Below are 22,326 nucleotides of genomic sequence, written 5' to 3'. Positions count from 1 at the left end.
ACAATTTTTAACAAAAAAAACTGCTTTGTCTGATTTGTACATCTTTTACATTTCAAATTTGTTCATAACCTACCGGCCGGATAATATTACCTCATCTGATAATATATGAAGATCCACTAAAAAGTTAGATTGCAAGGTTGTCATAAGTGTGCAATGTTTCATCTTCCAAAGAGTCATTTAGGAGTTAATCCCTTAGAAAGATTCATAGGATACCACTCAAAAAATGATTTTTTTTTTCCTGAAATTCATCCATTTGACTTGTTTCTACGCACTTATGCTTCAAACTTATACTTAACCTGTAATTCTTGTTCACAATTCATTGTACGCATACTATATATGAAAGTACATTAAAGTTTACAGGATACAATGAACCCATGAACCACAAACAAAAGATGATTTTTTTTTATCAAAGAGGTTAAAAAGCAAGGTAAAATTAACTATGAAACAAGGGAATACTATTCAGTTGATGGAGCGTCATATTTTAAGAAGCTGGCATTATTCAGTTATAGCTGTGAGTTAAATTTACTGAGTTATCTGAACAAACATGCATTGCACATAAAGAGCTGTATAAACATAAACTGTATCCGCTAAATTAATTGAAAGTAGGCATGTTCTACGGCACAATGTTACAAAACATTAACAACATTAACAAATACTGGCTGATCTTGTGTCAGAAAAGACTGTAAATTAAACCTATGCAGCCATATAGAGAAGATTCTTTGCACATATGAGATGCATACTGGTACCTGCTAAAGCAACTAAAAGTAGGCATGTCCTACAACACAACTTCACAAAACCATTGACAACATCGAAGATGCTAACTGATCTCCGATGCTCAACCGTATGACTATCTTATCTATGTACAATTCCTCATTCCAAATAATCATTCTTTTGTTGAAATAGAATCACACAGATACTTGATGTCAAGTCAAAGAAGTATGCCAACACATATTCTTGCAAGTTTATGATGTAATAAGGATTGGGATGAATGCAACATTTCGCTGATGATCACGAAGCAGCATCCACCGCTTCAATTGCATATGCAATACTTTCAACGAATCACTACTCAAATTTATGGCGATAAACAATTGCAAATTATAGAAAATTTCTGAATGATTAGACTAAAAAGTAAACCTACTTGTGAAGAATTTAAAAAATGCCAAACAAGCACTCCTCGCGTAGTGATGCTCTCTCATAAACAATCTAAACTTTCTTCCTTACAACCCAAGGTCATATCTTCTGATCTAGACTTCTTACTATACTAAAATCGGTAACGGAGGAAGAAAATTGAATATAAAATCTATATCAACAACAAACGCGAAGGCAATTAGGGTAGATCAGACATTACCAAATTGAAGGACCAATTGGCCTCATCGTTGATCTGGGAGTTCCATAATTCCTTAATCTTCTCCAAGGAGGCCGTCGGCTTCGCCATCGGGATATCGCTAGAGTTTAGGGTTTCAACTAAGCCGGTTCGGTTTGAGACCGCGGAGTGCCTGCTGATGTGTTTGTAGACTCTGTATAGGGCACTGTCGGCTAATTGCGAAAGTGCCACCGTCTTCAGAAACTCTAACACGTGGCTTTGCCTTCTGCCGCTCATCCTGCTGGCGTGGAGCAGATCCAGTAGATCCAAACCCTCGTAATGACTTCTCATTTTTTGGGCAAGCAAGACACCATCAGCACTTCTCATTTTATTTTGAAATTTTTATGAGACTGAAATAATCATCCAGATTCAATATTAGTCGACTGTTTAACCAGTTTTAAGTGCTCCATCATTGCACCACATTTAGAAGCTGATCTCCAAAATACTTGTTCCTATTAAAATTCAAATTTTAATCTCCTTATTTGTTCTGCTAACAGTTTAGCACTGCACTCCACCCATGAAGACATTCATTTCAGATTCACAAATTAATAGACGGTTTTCAATACACATCTAATTATAAACATAAGCTACTTGATACGATGATAATAGTGCACTCCACCCATGGAGACATTCATTTCAAATTCACAAATTAATAGACGGTTTACGATACATATCTAATTATAAACATAAGCTACTTGATACGATGATAAAGATGGATCCTCTAAAAAATAGATTAAAGTAAGAAGAATCAGCTGACGTGGAAGTCAAAATCAAGCGATCAAAACCACATGGACGGACAAACCTAGAATTGCTGACCAGGCCATGTCAACCGAGCGGACCATGCATGGTTAGTCGGACGTGAAACGACAACTGAACCTTAGAGCGACTGCCCTCTACAACTTACAGAGAAGTTTGGAGCTATGTACCCAGCCCACCATTCCATCCGATTGGACATAGTAGGCCTCCTTGGCAAAACAAAGGATCGAGTGAAGAACGAGTTGTTGACTGTATTATGCCAGATCGAGCTGGCGATTGATCAGCCGAGCAACTACTGGTCGGCCTATGGCAGGATCCAGCTACTTGTTATATCTTACTCTTTTAGAAGTTTGTGCAAAAAAGGACAGAGAATATCCCGCCAACAAATCTTCCTTTGGAAGCTTTCAGCCTGTCAAGTCACAGAGATTGATGGACTCGTTTAAGAAAAGATGTCAGAGACACTTTATGACCTGTTCTTTCTTAAGAAAGCTTTGGGACATGTGCTCATGCTTTGAGATGCGTGCATAATGCAACAGGGACACTATAAAAAGAGTCTTCATCTATAGGCGAAGGTATGCAATGCTTCTTATTTCCACAAACTATTGGCTACAATTCACAGCTACTATTTTCTTCTCCAAAAATGAGCATTGACTTGTGCGTCGGAAGACCAATGTCGGGAACCCCTTCCCTGGCTCAGCATTAACACTTCTTGTCTTGCAGGATAACGCGAAGTCTTTAACGAATCAACAGTAAATCATTGTTGATGACGGTATGTCAACGCAAAGTCACGTTCTCACCGATTTTGGACATATCAATACTTTTTACCACTTGTGATGGTCTGTATGTCAACCGTAACAAGTCCTCTTCCTCTAACACGAACAAGAAATCATTGCTTATGACTGGCAGAGACCAACTTGACAAAAGGATTCATGTCATGCAACTTTTAACTCATATTTGCAACAAAACTTCTTCCTTGTGTGTCAATACATCTGCATGGGCATGCAATCGATACAATGACAATACAAGGAGTTTGGAAACAATTGATACAAAAATAGAGACAATTACAAATGGGGAAAGAAATCATCTTTGACTGTAGAACAGATCTGGATAATGTGGTTTTGTAATCAAATGTTTGTTTTCATCTGATTTGTAAACCTTCTTTGAGCTGTTACTTCCTGAGCTAGGCCTCAGGCGATGTTCTGAACTCTTTGACAGCATTCCTCCATCGGGAGCGCAAAGCATATTTCAGCTCAACTGTGTGTCATACCTGAACAATCTATCATTTTCCGGGGAGCCATAAACCAATTCATCCCTTTCCTAAGAAAGGTGCAATCACAAGTTAGAAACAAATCAACGCCTGTTGGCATAAATAAACTTGAATACAGAAAAAGAAGAATTCCATAAATGATGTCGCTTAGGGGATAAAGACTTCTAAGACATCAATTTGAAGACATAATTATTACCTGGGACTTCATTTTCGAAAACGGGGTCAAACACGGGTTTAAATCCTTAAGGAACATATCATCCGGGCTTCTGCATTCTGAAGCCATATAATCTCCAGAGCTATATTCCTGAGGAAATGCGTGAGAATAAAATTCACATTCACAAAAAATATTCTAAGATAAAGGAATTCAATGTTTAACAAAGGAAAGAAAATAGGCATTCGCAAACTTGGATTGTTCATTGAAAATCTATAATGTCATTGAATGATGTGAATCTGCTAATGTTAGGAAAGCAAGTTCTATGTTTTTCCCTTTTGCTTAGTTATAATTGCATACTTTAAAAAAAAATAAATTAAGGGCATGTACAGAATAAAGCCATACCAGTTGGTTAGCGGCCTCATAAAATTTTGGGGTTCTTTGATTGCTTAGATGTCTATCTGAGCATATCTCAACACCATATTTATCAGTCTTCACCTGTTACCACAGTAAACTCCAAGAACTTAAAGTCAAACACCTAAAAGATATCTGTACATCACTAAATTAATCATAATGCATCACATATCATGTCAGAATTTTACTACAATCTCCCAATTGATGAATTAAAATATAAATCATGAGTCATCTCTGAATCCCTAACAACGGAAGTGAACATTTTAGTTTCTTCTTTCCACTCTATCTTCTTGTTCATCCCAATCACGTTGGATAAGCATTTATGCTTCAGAAGATTATCTACTATATTCACAAAAAAAAAATGTTGGAAAGAAGAATAAAAAGTGAAGTTCCAAGATATCACAACCAACTTCATGACAAATAATATAAGATGCTGCTTCATTTGACTCCATTATCAGACCATAAATTTCAGGACTAACTTGATGGTACATGCACATATCTTGATGACTTAAATATTAAGTACTTGCTATTGGACTCATATTAAATACCTGCTTCAGAGTTCAGATACGTACTCTTCCAAAGTCAAACCCCACCCAAATAAGATAAATAAGTACTCAAACCTATAGGTACGGACCTAAATGTGTATGACATGCAAATTATTGCAATTTAAAGCAAAACTGGATCAATTGAAACCTAATTATAAGGATACAAGGACCCAAGTTTACAAACCTGCTGCAGTGATTTTTTTTGGTTTGTATTGTCATCCCACTAGTGCATAACCAAACTAAATTCTTTAGATGATTAAGTACTTACTATTGTGATTAAGTTTAATAACACGTTCTCATGTTTGACAAGTGATAATGTGCTTATGAACTTTCAAGGTATTCATGTTTGAAGAGGTGTTCAAGCTTGATGGATGATCTAGAATGAGCATAGAGCGGTGTGAAACATCTACCTCAATGCTAGATGAAGCTTAAGGACTGAATCAAAGCGACAATCCAAGCTGTTGTAATGTATTTTTTGAGTACTAACATAAAGATAAGGTTTAGCTCTAGGTCGAGGGCTGCTACCTTGAGAGCTTATACTTATAGTCTAAGGTGATATTGGAAGGTTTTAGGTAACCTTGTATTAGATGCCTAATGTTCGTGATGAAAGTTGATTAACTTATGGTTTTTAGTAGGCCAACCGAGAGCTAGACTTCCATGTTGAAGTTAGGTCAAACTAAGCAGTGTAGTATGGTTGGTCTAACTAGGTAGGCAAATTCTGAAAGCCATACCTTCTAAAGTCAAATGAAGGTTTATGGTGGATCGACCTAGGAAACATTTTGTTGATAGGTAGGTTGGCCTACATTAGCTGAGATGACCTAAGACTTTTATAGGTCAACCTGAATTTGAATGTTGGCTTTCAATGGTCAAATTACTTAGACTAAGGACTACCTAAGGCTTTGCATAGGTCAAGTTAAGATTAAATATGACCATTGGGGCATAATTTATAAGCAATTTTAATGGTTCTTTTATCATTAAAACACGCATGAAAACATCTCTAACTCTTGTATACTTACACCCAAGTGCCAGTGGATAATTAAGAATCATTAGAAAGCTAAATCAAAGTTTATGTTTAAAGTTCTCTTGATAATATCTCTCTAACCTAGAGTTATATTTCCAACTATAGGGTGACATAGGCTATTTTTCTCTCTTGTATGCATCTTTGAATTTTATAGGTGGAGAGTTTTGAAGGTCTTATTTGTTTGGATCTAGTTTTTCTAGCTTATGGAAATCCCCTAGTGTTTTCAATAGCTTGTAGAAATCCTATTGGTTGAATCAAGGTCTCATTTTCATTGAGGTTTCATCCTTGTTTGGGCTTGCTTCATTGCATTGGTCTAAAGGAGCATTGGCATATTTCTGTTGATACTTACCGATTTGATCTTCCAAAGGTCAAAGTTAATCTTCTCAATTATAACAGGCAATGCTACATGAGTATTCAAATAACTATAAGATACGTTATGCATCTATTAGCTAAGCTTTGTGTATTGATAAAGGTTGGTCCGTCTCATATACATTGATAAATCACACCAATGTGATACATATTTAATGGAAGAATAAATAGTTTCCTTTTTATGTTGTCATGGACATTGTTAATAAAGTAAGAAGTGAGAAGGAGAGGAAACTCAACCTCTTAATCTCATATTTGCTGATGAGAGTTTTTAAAATACGCTTAAATACTAAGAGATCTTCCACCTAAGAACTTTAACATGGTACAAAGATAAAGCTTCACCTCTATCAGTTTTGGGCCTGAAGGTCCAGTTAAAGAGTAGGAAGTGAGGAGAGAACTTCACCTCTTAGTTCTACATCACTGAATCTTGAAAAACAATAAATCTCTCACCCATTTTAGTGCGTTTGGGCTCCCCCCCTAAGTTTTAACATACATAACCAAGTATGCCACAAGTGAAATATACAACTCATGTTATATCTTGAACTCCTTTTTGTGAATTTTATGTCTTTGTTTTTTATAGTTTATAAATGTTAAACTAGGATGAATCTCATCCCATCAAAAAAATTACTAGGAAGAGGATGTCTTCTAAATATATAGAGATAAAGAACCACTATACTTGTCTATGTAAAACTAATATACTAGAAAATCTTAGCTTCAACATGCTCCCTTGTGCTCATCATGACTTAAAGGTAAGGATTTAGCTTTTCAGAAACAAAAAATATTGTGTCTACACGAACAATATCACAACTTTAACAATTCACATCTGAACTAGATAAACATTTGTTCCAAATATTAGGGATTGGTTTTATGTGGAATCCATAAAAAAAGTATGCTCCCACCATCTATCAGAATCATAATACCACTGGCAGGCAATTACCTCAGCAAGATCTGCTGCAAGGCACTGGAGCTGTCCAGTGAGATATGTAACCTGGTTTTGAAGGCTTGGGATGACTTGTTTTGTCTGTTTCAACTCAAAATCTTGCTCTTCTAGCAGCTCCTGCAGTTGTGAATTTATAACATCCGGAAAGAGAATGGCATCCTTTAATGCCTTTATCTCTTCTCCCTGTTTCAGGCACATGTCTTTCAATTTCTCAACCTGCACAGAGAAAAATATAGATAATTGATCGAGCAAATCAATACAATCACATAGTATGATAATACTACGATGCCAATAATCTGATAAATCATTTTAAGCAGCACAAACGTGTCTCCTGTTTTCAGGCAGATTAAGCAATGCCGAACGTAGAAGAATACGAGTGATTGTATTAATGGATTTGTTTTCAAGTCGTTTATGACAAAAAAAAAATCATCTTTTTATCATGAATAAGGTATAGTCATTTGTAATAGATGTACTTACTTCTCTATCCTTCTCCTCCATAAGAAGTCGTAGTTCCGAGATCTCTACCTTATAGTCCTTGTTTTGGGCAAGAAGATCCCTCTCGCTGCGCAGCACCATGGCCAACGTCCGCGTGTTTGTCTTAACCTCAGTAAGCGCCTTCTCCGCCGCTCCACCCTTCTGGGAAAGTTTCTTCGATAAGGCCGATAAATGCGTGCCCTTGGAGTACTTCTTGAGCTCCTTTGCTATCAGATCATCCGGAACAGCTAGAACCAAGCGATCCCCCGATCCCAGCTTCGGGTTAGTCCGCTTTTCCACGAGCTTCTTCATCAAACTACCGAAGTTATTACGTCCGCTCTTGCCCTCCCGTGCAGTAACGAGGGCACCAGAGTAGTTCTCGGTCCGGGGTGCGGCTGCAAGCGCAGTATCCGAGGTTCCTCGGCCTCCTCCATTTCCGATGAGGAGGGGCAAGTATGAGAGATTCTTTCCGGAATTCTTGCGACTGAAGGAGGGAGGGGAGGCGTCGGAGGAGGAACGGGAGTCGACGGAGGCGTACCGGTGGGAGGGAGTCCTGGTCGATGCCATGACTAGGTTTGAGCGAAGAGATCCGTAGGATTTCGAACGATCGTGCGTTTGCGAATTGTAGACCCGGTTGACGTGAAGCGATGGGCTTGTCAGTTACTTAAGCGATTACCTTCAATATGACTGGAAAGAGGCCGACCCTACCAATACCCTGCGCGATAAACGTGCGGGTGAATCGCTTTTGTAGGATCAACGGGTAGTTTTAAGTTGTCAGAGCTGTAACCGAATTCAAATTTTGAAAAACAATAAGAAGAAGAATGAGAATGCGCCCAGTGGCAGTAGATCATCTATGGTTGGAAATTGATTTATCATGATTTTGATGAATAATTTATTTTCTATTTTTGAAACAAATAATAATAATTTTTATGATTTTGACAGTGAAGTTTATAATATATATTTTTTTAATAATTTTATGCATTCGGTTTCGTACCAACGGCCTTTTTCTCAGTTGCAAATTTTTTTTTATAAAAGCCATAGTGCATATGTGTTACGTGGTAATATAATATATAAATATATGTAAATTATATAAAATAAATATTTATTATCAAATAATTAAATAATATTATTTAATGTTATTATGATTTATTTTATAAAAATTTTAATTCAAAAACTAAAGTAAAAATTATGTTATTATTCATACCTCAAGTTACATAGCTGAAATATCTTATATCATCTAAAAATCTAATAAGATAATCGATGAGATACAGAGATAAATAAATACGGTTGAGATTTTTTTTCAAAAAATCGATAAGATACAAATAGATTAATATGACTATATTGATATGCAAAAGAGGGAAACAAATAGATGGATGCGTTGTAATATAAAAAAGATAAAAAAGATAAAATTGTAACAAAAATTGGAGAGGGAGAGAAGAAAACGATGAAGAATCAACGAGAATTGAGGTTGCAAGAAAAAGTTAGGTAGATAATAGAAATTAGGTATGCGTGTGCAATTTGAGAAGGATAATAAATTAAAATTATTAATTAGTCTTGAAATTATTTTCAGTTTGAAAAAAATATTAACTTAACTTAATTTTAGACTTTATCAAATAATTGAAAGTTAGTTATTATATATATCTGTAACATCCTCTCGTACGTGCCCATCATTATGCCTAGCCACCATCTAATCTTCTCCCATAAGTGACTAGGCTAGAATTTGAAAAATACATACTCATGTGTCGTCTCCTCCTCCTCCTCCTCCTCTCAAGTGACTGGTCTTCACAGGCTGGATCAGCTGGTTAGGTGTCTGTAACTTGCCATTGAAGTCGTGGGGTCGAAGGTCGCTAGTTGCACTCGGAGATAAAACCCTAGTCTGCTGTGTCAAAAATTCCTTCGACCCTCAATCACCTATCCTACCCAGCATTAACCGTCATTTACTCTCTCTGAAATCTTGTGAGGTCAGAACTAGAGAGCTCCTAAGATGACGGTTCCACTTTTTACCACAAAAAGTGCATCTTTTGTCCTCCGTATAGTTCCTATGCATTAGCACCCATACGGTGAAGACATGACTCAACTACATATATTGTTTCCACACTGCCTTCACTCGCACCTTCCTACCACTAGTGTCTCTGAAAAAGTCATAGTTTTGTCACATACCCCTACCTGGTTGACTAAACCATGTATACAACCTCTACTTTGCTACATATGCAGCACCAGCTGATGCTAGGATGATATCTTTGATCTACAAGATTTGCTTTATCTGGAGAGTTTAATGTGCTTTAGTTGCCACTCCCACACATCTAGATAGGTGTCTGAACCACAAACTTTATACATTTCTTTCGCCAGATATTCAGTTTACACCAACTAATCTATGGTAGATGGTCAGGCCCCTCATTTCGTTAACCGAGTAAATCTACAAAGCATAAAGGCCAACAACTTGACAGCTCATCACCAGTAGATCAAGCATCGTAAGTGTCTGAAAATCCACTGCATGAGAATCGAACTCTCACCGTTGGGTTTGTCTCGCCTTGCTACTAACCATCACGTTGTGCCTAGGGACACTGCAAACTCTCTCTATATATTTTTATTATTCCTCCTCCGACTCCAACCCAACCCTCGACTTCTCTATCTATCGAGAATCAGCTCGCTTGACTTGAGGAGTCCTCCACACAACTTCGACAGTCAGTCTCGGATGAATTCAGCACACTCCGAGGAAGATGACCACTAGATTTACTTCTCTCGGAGATGATATGACCACCAGATTTGAGCAGATTCTTCAGGCTCTGCGAGCACCTAAGTGACCCCTACCACCACCACCTGCTAATGATGATCAGACCTAATCATGTTACATACACTATTATGCATTGTATATTGTTTGACTTACTATCTTCAGTCATTTTTTTTTCTTTAGTCTATTTGTTAATTAAATTAGGAGTGTGCTTCATAGACTAGGACCACTAATTTCAAAATTATTTTCAAAAATTTATAGGCTAATTTTTTTTTCATATTTTTCTCAAAATTTCCTTATTTTTAGAATTTTTAAAATCAATTTTCACCCTAGTCTAGATCAATTCCATAGAAAGTATGTTCCTATATATTTAGGACTTGAGCATTTCACCAATACATTAGGGCTATCCTGTTTGTGTATTGTCAAATTTAGAAAGGGGTGAGATGTATAGACAAATTGTCTGGACTTAAGATGCTTATATCCGTGCATCATCATAAGTCTGGACGTTAAATACCAAATTTATAGTGACCAGGTTAAGTAATCCAGTTCAATCAAATAGCAACTAGATAAAAAGACTTAATCTGACTAACTAAGTGAACACTGCTATCTTCTGATAGTTTGTTAGTAACTAACGATTAAACAGTTAAGGATAATTTGTAGTTGATTAGATTATTTTAAAATAATATCAGGTTCAGGGAAAGGATTGATTTTCAAAATATTTCTCAAAATTGTCTTCAAATCACACTTATACTTTTCAATAAATCCATCTTTGAAAATATGTGTTGAAAAACTCTATTATTTCTCAATTCATAGGTTTTGAAAAATAAATTTGACAACTATTTCAATTTTTTTTGTAAACTACTTTAAACCAATTTTTAAAATGTTTCTGAAAAGTCTTACAAATTGTCGCAACACTTGATGAATGTCAAAGGGGGGCGGTTAAGGATTAAGTTAGTAAACAAGTTAAAACAAGTTAGCAAACACCGAAATCCGAATAACTTAAACCATATCATTTGTCTATTAATGTTTGCATTTTTTCCTAACTTAACACAGGTTGTCATTACATCAAAAAGTGGGAGATTGTTAGTACAGTTTGCACTAATGGTCTAACTCAAGTTTTGATGAATGACAAGTAAGTTAAGTTAGGTTGTGTTGTGATCTTACTACTTGATCAAGTGTGCAGGAGAAGTCTAGATAGCTCGATGGGCTAACTGGATATCTGACAGAAAATCTAGCTAGGTCAATGGGCCGACCGGATAGCTGATATGGAATCGAGATAGGTCGACAGGCTGACCAAATATCTGGCATGAAGTCCAACTAGGTCAATGGGCCGACCGGATAGCTAGCATGAAGCCCAGACAGGTCGACAGATTGACCGGATGTTTGGCAAGTTGATAAGTCACTGGATGAGAGTGACATTATGAGGACACATCCCGATTGAGGGATAGTAGGTGTCGGTCCAGTTTATGTCCATTTGGGATCCCTAAATCTGAGACCGTGACTAGTTCCTAGTCCTGGGAGGATAGGAATTAGCTACTACTCTTTGTTATTAATTGTTATTGTCCTAATAATTATTTTGAAGGTTATTTGGACTAACGTTATTTTGCAGAAAAAGGAGCAAATTTGCCTTTGGATAAATAGTGTTTGAAGGCACCTTTAAGTAGTGAAGGCGTCTTCGTACTGTTCTATGGAAGGGGCCTTCCGCAGGATGAAATTTTGACTTCGCCGTGGATAAGTGTCGGGCTGTTCAGGATCGAATTTTCCGGGTTGAAGGTGCCTTCAACTGCTATGGAAGGCGCCTTTCATGCCTTATATAAGGCAGTCTCGAGAAGGCTTCAATACAACACTAATATACGAGCTATTGGGCATCCGTTTGAGCTTCCGACTGCTCCAGGCTCCTGCTACTAAGTTATTGCGCTCGATGACTATTCCAAAGACTTCTGATCACGGCTGTAGACCGGAAACAACACACGAATGCTCACACACTTGATCCTTACATGTTGGTAACAAGTTCTATTTGTGTACTTAATTACTGCAAAAGGACAAGTGCAGTGTGTTGCACTTGTTCTAATCTTCTTGTACTCGATTCCTGTTGGTTAGTCCTAGGAAGATCGTACCGGTTCCACTGTACAAAAATTTTGTACAAATGTCAAACCTTTCCTAAATAACCTATTGTGTTATTTAGAAGTTAAATTAGGAATCGCAAACAGAACTTAACATTATTGATTCCAAATTTAACTTATCTGTTCTTAATGGTTTAGACTTGGATCGCAAGCGGAACTTAACACTATTGATCCAAATCCACCCATGTTATAAATTCAATTAAATATTAATTTCCAAAATTGGCTTCCAGGTTAAACATGGCGAGATACTAGGCCTTCATGGATATGGGAGCAACCACCACTTCCTAGACAAAGCCTTTTAAGGAAAGCTAATATTTAATTTCCTTATATAACTCTAAGTTTAACCAAAAGGAACAATTAAATCACAAATTCGAAAAACAAAAAACACAAACTCGAATAACAAATTCGAAAAACTAGAATCTAATGCCTCTTGTGTTTGGAATTCATGCAAAGAAAAATAACTAGCATGGTGTAAAAGAAAATTACTAGTTATACCTTGTCTTTGTATGCTAATGACCTCGAGATCTTCTGCCGTATTCCTCGCCTCACCTTGGACGTCGTGTGGGCGACGAACCTCCAAGATGAACACCATCCAAAGAGTTTCTCCTTCTTCTCTATGTTTCGGCCACCACCACCACCAAGGAGCAAAAGAGAGCAAAGGGAAAAGAGAGGGAGAGAGGGTCGGCCACAAGAGGATCACCAACAAGAGAATAAGAATTGTCATTTCATGAAGCCTCCTCTCCACTTCTTTTATATTACTTGCCCAAGAAAAATAAGGAAAGACTTTTTACAAAAAATAAAATCTTCCTCTTATTTTTCCTTTTTCCTTTTTAGTTTTCCTTTTCCCTTTTTATTTTTCCTTTTCTTTCCTCTTGATTGAATCAATAATCAATCATGGAATGATTGGCTTGATTGGCCGACCCTTGCTTGAGCACCAAGCAAGGGTGGCCAGCCACATCATCAAGAAGGAAAAATAATTTTTATAAAATTTTATAAAAGAAGAAATCCTCTTATAAAATTTTACAAGCTCTCTTTCTTAAAGTGGATGTTAAAAAAGGAAAGTTTTAAAAATTAAGACCATGTTTTAAAATTTAAAACTTTTCATCTAAAAATTTCCTTTTTTAACATGTTTACAAAAATAGAAAATTTTAATTTTAAAACTTCTCTTCCTTTTTTCTAGAACCATTAGGATGGTTAAAAAAAAGGAAAGTTTTAAAACTTTTAAAACTCTCTATTAAACCATGTGACCTAATTCAAATAAGAAAAGTTTTTCATTTTAAAATTTCTCTTTTAAAACTTATAGTTTTCTACAAAGAGAAGATTTTAAAAATTCAAAACACCCCTTCACTTTTGAATTAATATGGTCGGTCCCTTCTTGCTTGGACACCAAGCAAGGGGTCGGCCCCTTAAGAGAAGAAGGTGGCCGGCCCTTGGCTTGGTCACCAAGCCTTGGGCCGGCCCTCTCTTGGACACTAAGAAGGGCTTTTATTTGGATGGACTTGAGGCTTTAATGACGCTACGACAGGGACCTAGAGGAGAAATTGATTTTGGCCTTTCGATGAGCTTGAGCATCCCGTGTTCGCCACGAACATACAACTCAAGTTCATCAATAATAGTTCATTCCACTAGAGAGTTATTATTGCACTGCCGCACCAATCCCAAATTACATTATGAGCTCCTTCTTATCATGAGTGTGTTAGTCTCCCTGTGTTTAAGATAACAAATGTCCGCTAATTAAGTAAGTTACTGACAACTCAATTAATATCTAGCTCCAAGAGTAGTACCACTCAACCTCATTGTCATGTCGGACTAAGTCCACCTGCATGGTTTAACATGACAATCCTTATGAGCTCCTCTTGGGGACATTCTCAACCTAGATTACTAGGACATAGTTTCCTTCTATAATTAACAATACACACTATAAGTAATATCATTTCTCAACTTATCAGACCTATTGATTTATCAAGCTAAATCTCACCCTTTGATAAGTTAAAGAAATAAATAATAAATATATATGCTTGTTATTATATTAGGATTAAGAGCACACACTTCCATAATAACTAAGGTCTAGTTCTTTTATTAAGTCAGTATAAAAGAACTTACCTAAAATGGTCCTACTCAATACACTTACAGTGTACTAGTGTAATTTATTAGTCAAGATAAATTAATACCTAATTACACTACGACTATTCCAATGGTTTGTTCCTTTCCATCTTAGTCGTGAGCAACTGCTTATAATTTATAAAGAACTGATAACATGTTCTGTGTGTGACACCACTCACCATGTTATCTATATTATAAATTAATTGAACAACTACACTTAACAAATAAAATGTAGACATTTGACCAATGTGACTCTTTTATTTCATAAATAAATATTTACAAAAGCTAGGCTTTTAGTATACACTCTAACAATTCCCTCTTCCAGAGTACCGGAAGAGGCTTTTTAGTGGATTACCCATCGATAGGTCTGCGCGACATGGGTCTTGGAGTAGGAGTCGTCAAAGGATTCGAACCAAGTAAACCGATTGTGTTTTCTTGTATTTTTTGTTTTTGCTTTCTTATTTCTTTCTCTACTGTGTACTTTAGTTTTAGATTTTTTTTATCAAAAAAGAAAAGACAAGTTTTTTTTAAAACCATGTGATTTACCCCCTCTCACATATGTATCGATCCAACAATCTTATCGTCTCGCAAACGGCTACGTAATTGGCAAAAGATAATATTTTATCTAGTCCAAGGCGCCAAGAACAGCTCCGAGCGCTTAGACTGCTTTCGAATAGGGGTGCCTCGACAAGGCACCCCACTTGGACCAAAGTGGTGCGGGTGCCCGGAGTATCTCTAAGCACTCAGAATAGCTCTGGGCGCCCGGACTCCAGTCAACTCAGTGTTGACTTTCTATCCGAGAATTCCACTCTGGCTTCACTCACTTAGGAGATCTCAGCCATTCGAAATAGGGTTCACCCAAACCTATTTTCCGGCCTTCTTGAGCAACCTTCCGCTCTGGCTTCTCGTCCCTCGGAAACACCGCATGCTTCCTTCTCGTCTGCCAGCGTACTCTTCCGCAGTACCTCATCCCTTGGATGCATTAAGCCTGTCGATTCTCTCTCATGCCGTCCTTCTCGCTAACTACGTCTTTCGCTCGACTTCCTGTGCTCCTAAATTTCTGCACACTTACTACAAAAAAAACCAATGTTTTAGGACCGATCTTCTAAGAGTGTTTGATTAACCACTCTAAATATGTGTAGCAACAAGAGTGGTTAAATGAAACCGCTTGTAAAAGGTAAGAGTAATAGGAGCGGTTGGAAAATCGATCCAGCTGATTAATTGCAGCATCGGTTATTTAAAACCATTTTGAACATCATGAAATTTAAGAGCGGTTTTATAAACCGATTCAATTTTTTGTTTGCCAACGGTTTATTAGACTTTTTAAAGTGGTCAACAAAACCGTTTCTACAAATCACATATATTTTTTTAACCTAGGGTCTTTTGCCTATTATTAATATTTAAATTTCCTCAATTTTTAACCCTACACCCCACATACACACAACAAATCGTGAATCATTCTCCTTACTCCTTAAAAATCCAACATTCGGATCGAGATACTTAGAAAAAATAATAATCCAATTTCTGCGCCATTGTTGGTTTCTCTATCACCGGAAATTAACTCACTTATATAGGTAATACACATGGAATCCATCTTCTAATTTTATTAAAAATTATTTTATAGATAACAATATAAACTATCTAATCTCGATTGATTTGGTGAAGTCCAAAATTAAATTACGTTAATATTTTTTTTTTATTTTCATACCTAAAATAATTTTAAAACTTATTAATAATTTTATCTTCTTATCTTTATCAAAAATTTTATAAAATAAATACATGCAACATGTGTATTTCATTAATCAAAATGTGAGATGCATTACATACTTTAATTAATGAAATTAATAAAATAAAAAATCGTTGCACATAATTGAAACATGCTAAATAAATCTGAGAAAGGGGACAAATAAAATTTTTGATATATTACTAAAATGGATTTAAAAGCATAATTTACAATTCCATTAATCAATTGAAAATGGTCCGTATATATTTTAAAAATCACAAAATAAAAGTGTTAACTAAACAATGCATTTGACGTATTTTTATTTAAATACTCATTATCAATCTTATTATTATCTATATTTTAAAATATAATCATATTTTATTTATATAAATGGATGCAATAGAAAATTTACTCGTTGGTGAATTATTTTAAGAAAGTATAGGAATCGTTGGTGAATTATTGTAAGAAAGAATAAAATTCCTATACTGCACAATTTTAATATGGTTCATCAAGATTTTAACCATAAAATTTTATCAAAATAGAAACTAAAATACCATGTTTATTGGCTATGAAAGGGCTCTCCTTTTTTTAGCGCTCACGTTATTTTGCTATTTTTTTTTCATGATCCCCGCTTTTAATTTCTAGAACCCTAAACTTATCTATCTAATGTATTGATATATATTGCTTTATCTACTCATCTCCTTTTACCGATACTTCATATATATATATATATATATATATATATATATATATATATATATATATATATATATATATATATATATATATATATATATATATATAATCTAGTTTCTAGCATTTTGGGTGACTGTCCCAGACTATCATATCGTTTTAGGCATGATTAATTTTTTTTTTTGTTTAAAGATGTTGATATCTCGTTATGTTTTTGACTACCTTTTGTTAGCTTTTATTTATTGTCGCCATTTTGCAGATAAAATTATTTTATCTTAATTTTCTGGCCTTTTTTTTGGAATTGTCAAAATTTAAAGATATAAAATCTGGATAAGAGTTTAAATTTGCTACATAAATGTGAGTATGTAATCATCTTTTGAAAAATGTCACACACTTGTTGTCTATTTCTTGTAGGAATTGCTTCACTTTGAAAATGGTGAACAAAAGAATTCAAAAGTTGCTTCAAAATACCAGAATGTAGATAAATCTAAATGCATGAAAAGACGATAAATTAAATTAAAGCGGTAAAAACTTACAGCGATCTTCCGCAGATCTGCAATCGACAATGGCGAAACTCGTTGTCGGAAGGGCGATCACAAGATCGGAAAACCCTCCACGATTCTATGAACCAAATCTCACCGCCTCAGATGTCCTCCTATTACTCTCGTTGCCTTTGTTCGTTCCTTCGTACGAACCTTTGAACATTCATTCGATCCCCTTGAATGATCCTTGGACGCATCCTATATAAAGGGAAATGACCCAGGGGCAAAATGAACTTTTCCATTAAAAGTAATGGGGAACGTGGGCATGTTCCCACGTCTCCACTCTCCCCATTTCCTACATCTCCCACTCGTCCAAGGTAGTCACTAAGACTAGTTCATTCAGGTAAGTCACATAGGCTCGTTCAGGTAAGTCACAAAGCCTTAATAAGTCACATAGATTATTTGAGAGTTTGGTCACATAAACCATATTAGAACATCCAATCCATACTTAGAGAAAATGGTTCGTGCGACAGCAAGCACACTGAGTGATAGTTGCTAAGAAGATTGTTACACCTTTACTTAGCCGCTCTTTGAGTAATCAATGTTAATAAATTTGTTACACTTTACTTAGCTGCTCAAATAAATTAAAGACATACTCTTCATGGCACATAGCCTCTTTCCTGGTGGCATATAGCCTTTATCCAGGATCCATCCAATCTTCAAGTGATACACAACCATTATTTTGGAGATATCCATGTCTTGCTATTTACCCAGATTAAATAATTTTCATTTACATCAATATGAACATCTCTAATCCCTTATAATGACCATTAAGTCAAGAGCATGTTTCATATCTAATATTCACATTCATTTCTATACATAACAGAAATGGGTCAACCAGTGAATAACATCAAAAGATGTAAATATATTTAATCTTCTATTTTAGCTTGAATCTATTCATTTTAATCAGTCGCTTTCCTAGTTATGCTCTATAGACCGAATCATACATAGCCATAGGATGCACGCTAAAGTAGCAGACACTGATTAAAATTTCAAGTAAACAGCTAAATAGTCACTAAGGTAAAAACTAAGATTAACATATAATCTCAAAGGTCTCACATTGTAGGGAAACAGGGATTCATTCTCCTACTACCTTTATTGTCACAATAGCACATGTGGTATGAATCACATGCTACGATGTTATTCTCTTTACTAAAAAGAGTGCATGTTGTCTTCAAATTTAACATCGTACAGATTTTGATCTAGACATACCTAATGTCTAATCCTGAATTCAACATATGAATTCTAATATGGCTTTCAACAGGTTCAGTAAATGGTGGGTTCATTTGCTTCGATCATTATTAACACACATAAATGATCTCACCTTGACACAATTATCAAGGCGAACTCAACTTATGGATTTGTCTCTAATTTCAGCTACATAAGCTATTCCATAAGTAACAGTCTTACCCTTATTTGTACTTAACAAACAGAGATGATTATCCATGTGAGTGGACCAATCTCCACCTGCCAACATGCTCACCGAGATCTTATATGAATGTAACATATACAACATATACACTGAATAAATTATGACAAATGACACAATCATAACACAAAGTCTGATTGTTATTTCAATATTATTACATTCTACGAAGTCCCAAAGACTTTACATATTTTTTAAATGACTCTTTAGTCATTGGCTTAGTAAAAGGATCTACAAGCATAACATGTGTAGGGACATACTCAAGAATTGCTTTTCTTTTAGCCACAATATCCCTTACAAAATTATATTTAATTTCTATATGTTTGCCTTTGCTATGATATTTGAGATCATTCAAAAAAGTTATTACAGCTTGACTGTCACAGTAGACAGTTACTGGACTTCCACTATCCTCAGTAATTTTTAGATGCTTCAGGAACCTTCTCAACTAGATTGCTTCTTGTACAGCAGCTAAACATACCACATATTCATCTTCCATAGTCGGTAAAGCTACACAAGCTTGTTTCTTGCTGTTCCAGGAGATGGCGCCACCATTTAGCAAGAATACATAACCCGATGTGGATTTTCTATCATCCAAGTCCCCAGCCCAATCTGCATCTGAATAACCTTTCAGACTCATATCTAATCCTTGAAAACGAGAGACAATAATCTGTTGTCGCCTTCAGATATTTGAATATCCTTTTTACTGCCTTCCAGTGTCTCGGTCCTGGGTTTGACTGGAAGCGACTGACCAAGCCCACAACATAGTTAATATCGGGACGTATACACAACATAGTGTACATCAAACTACCAATAACATTAGCATATGATTTTTTATTCATCTCAGCTATTTCCTCTGGAGTTTTAGGACACATACTCTTGCTCAACACAGTACCTTTCACAATAGGTGTATGTTTTATGTTGCAATTAGACATGCTGAAATGATGTAATATCTTATTTATATAAGACTCTTGTGACAGACCCAAAAGTCTTTTAGGGTGATCTCTTATGATCTTCACTCCTAAGATGTATTTAGCTTCTCCCATATCTGTTGTATCAAATTGTGATGACAGCCACTTCTTGACTTCATTCACATATCCTATGTCATTTCCAGTTATCAGCATATCATCAATATATAATGATAAAATGATATACTTTCCTTTTTCCATTTTCAGGAAAACACAATAATCCTCATTAATCATCTCGAAGCCATAAGATAAAACGACTTCATTAAATCTTATGTTCCATTGTCTTGACTCTTACTTTAGCCCATATATAGACTTTTTAAGTCTACATACTTTCTACTCTTGGCCTTCAGCAATGAAATCTCCTGGTTAAACCATATTGATTTCTTCATTAAGATCATAGTTAAGGAAAGCAGTTTTTACATCCATTTGATGTAATTCTAAGTTATAATGTGCCATAAAGGCCAAAATAACTCATATTGATACAAATTTCACTACGAGAGAAAATGTCTCTTCAAAGTCAATGCCCTCCATTTGGGTATATCCTTTTGCAACTAAACGAGCTTTGTATCTGTTAATCGATCCATCAACTTTCCTCTTTATTTTGAGAATCCACTTATTCCCAATAGCCCTTCGGTCCGGAGGAAGATCGACTAAGTCTCAAACATGATTATGAATCATGGACTCCATCTCTTCAACCATTGCAATTTTTCATTTTCTCTAACTCTACATCACAATGCTTCCTCAATGGATTGAGGTTCATCGTCGTCAATTGGAAGTGTAATCAATGCCTCATTCTCAATATCAAACCTCTTCTTAGTTTTGATCTTACGAACACTTCTCCGTAAGTTGGGTTGTTGAGAAGTCAACTCATGACTCGGCATATCACTCACACTCGGTTGACTAGACTCAGGTGTCCCTTTTGACACCTCTCTTGTTGATAATATCTCATCCTCCTCAAATAGAGGAACATTTTTATCAACATCACCTCTAATTGGAAACTCTGTTTCGAGAAAAGTCGCATCTCTCGAATCTATTTCAGAGATAGTTCCATCTAGTTGCTCACCTATGAAAACATAACCTTTGGAGGTCACATGATATCTTATAAAGATACATTTCTTACCTCTAGGCCCTAGTTTTCCATATTTGTGAGAACTATCATGAACATAAGCAGTTGACCCCCAGGGTCTCAGATTACTCAAATATAGTTTTCTGCCTGTCCAACGTTCATATGGGGTAGATGGAACTGACTTTAAAGACACTTTGTTAAGTATATAGGCTGCAGTTAATAATGCATCTCTCCAATAGGAGATTGGCAAATTAGCTTGCGCCATCATAGACCTAACCATTTCAAGAAGAGTCCTATTTCTTCTTTCAGCTATCCCATTTTACCCTAGAGTTCCAGGGATTATCAGTTGTCTAATAATCCCACTATCATTACATATTGTCTTGAACATATCAGACAAATACTCCCCTCCACGGTCAGTGCGTAAAGTCTTAACTTTACATTCCGTTTGATTCTTAACTTCGTTCATATAATGAATGAAGCAATCTAATGCTTCAGATTGGTGAGAAATCAAATACACGTGACCAAATCTAGAGAAATCATCAATAAATGTAATGAAATAGGAAGCTCCATGTCTAGTCTTCACATTCATTGGACGACAAATATCCGAATGAATTAACTGCAATGTTGATTCAGATCTAATAGTCTTACCAAATGGTTTCCTAGTTGCTTTTCCAGCAAGACAATGCTCACATATAAACAATTGAATCTTAGCCCGAGTGCCTAATAGACCCTTTCTAGCGAACCGATTCATACATTCTTGTCCTATGCATCCTAATCTAGCATATCAAACCTCATCAGTAATATTTGCATCACTAGTTAGAGCAATGTTTGAAAAACAACCATCAATAACATAATTAACATCTGGTTCTACATCAAGAACCATAAAACCATTTGTTAAAAAACCATATCCGATTGACACTGAGTCAATCTTAAGTTCAACAGATCGACTGTTAAAATTAATACAATACCCTAAATCAAGAAGACATGTTACGGAAATAAGATTTCATTGAATTTCAGGAGCATACAGGACATCATGTAGAAACAAAACTCTACCACCATGAAGGTTGAGACTGGGTTTTTGCCCATTCCGAATATGTCTTAGACTGGGTTTTCGCCCATCCACAATTCTATGGGAGTAGAAGAAACTGATTTAGAAGGTACTAAGTTCAGAACATACACTGCTGTTTCCAGAGCATATCCCCAAAACGAATTTGGTAATTCTGAATAACTCATCATCGATCTAACCATCTCCATAAGAGTCCTGTTCCTTCGTTCTGCTACACCATTCTGTTGGAGTGTTCCAGGTGCAGACAATTGAGATTGAATCCCGGCCTCTGATAAGTAATTCCTAAACTCTCCTAAGAGGTACTCGCCACCACGATCTGACCGTAGTGTCTTGATACTTTTACCTAGTCGTTTCTCCACATCAGTCTTGTACTCTTTGAACTTATCAAAGCACTCGGACTTACGGCGCATTAGGTAAATGTATCTATATCTTGAATAATCGTCTATGAAAGAGACAAAATATTCAAAACCTCCTCTTGCCTGGACAGACATAGGACCACATAAATCAGAGTGAACCAACTCTAACACTTCTTTGGCTCTATACCCCTTGGCCTTGAACGGCCTCTTGGACATTTTACCTTCCAAGCAGGAT

At 35.9% G+C, this 22,326-nt stretch overlaps 1 protein-coding gene across 2 annotated transcripts; it reads right to left on the bottom strand.

Moving 5' to 3' along the window:
• Window positions 1–3,072: 3,072 nt before the first annotated feature.
• LOC122055579 lies at window positions 3,073–7,924 on the bottom strand. 2 transcript variants are annotated; one of them, XM_042617074.1, is made up of 5 exons: window positions 7,301–7,924; window positions 6,821–7,039; window positions 3,943–4,035; window positions 3,583–3,690; window positions 3,073–3,436 (listed from the first exon to the last, which is right to left on the bottom strand). In XM_042617074.1, the coding sequence occupies exons 1-5, from the start codon at window positions 7,862–7,864 to the stop codon at window positions 3,365–3,367; spliced, it is 1,056 nt and encodes a 351-aa protein (XP_042473008.1). In that variant the 5' UTR covers window positions 7,865–7,924; the 3' UTR covers window positions 3,073–3,364. The 2 variants fall into 2 exon arrangements, with proteins under 2 accessions (XP_042473008.1, XP_042473009.1); XM_042617075.1 differs by having other exon boundaries at window positions 7,349–7,924.
• Between the last annotated feature and the right edge of the window lie 14,402 nt (window positions 7,925–22,326).

The sequence above is a fragment of the Zingiber officinale genome, chromosome 3B (genome assembly GCF_018446385.1).
Source record: "Zingiber officinale cultivar Zhangliang chromosome 3B, Zo_v1.1, whole genome shotgun sequence".
NCBI lineage: Eukaryota > Viridiplantae > Streptophyta > Magnoliopsida > Zingiberales > Zingiberaceae > Zingiber > Zingiber officinale.
This window is presented reverse-complemented; position numbering and strand designations above follow the sequence as displayed.

Bases quoted from the DNA above. Each gene is read 5' to 3' on its own strand.
- LOC122055579 (XM_042617074.1), bottom strand. From the start codon at position 7,864: ATGGCATCGACCAGGACTCCCTCCCACCGGTACGCCTCCGTCGACTCC. The intron at 4,036-6,820 runs GTAATTGCCTGC...CTGTGGTAACAG, and splicing joins TTGCAGCAGATCTTGCTGAG to GTGAAGACTGATAAATATGG. The intron at 3,691-3,942 runs GTATGGCTTTAT...GCATTTCCTCAG, and splicing joins ATGAGGCCGCTAACCAACTG to GAATATAGCTCTGGAGATTA.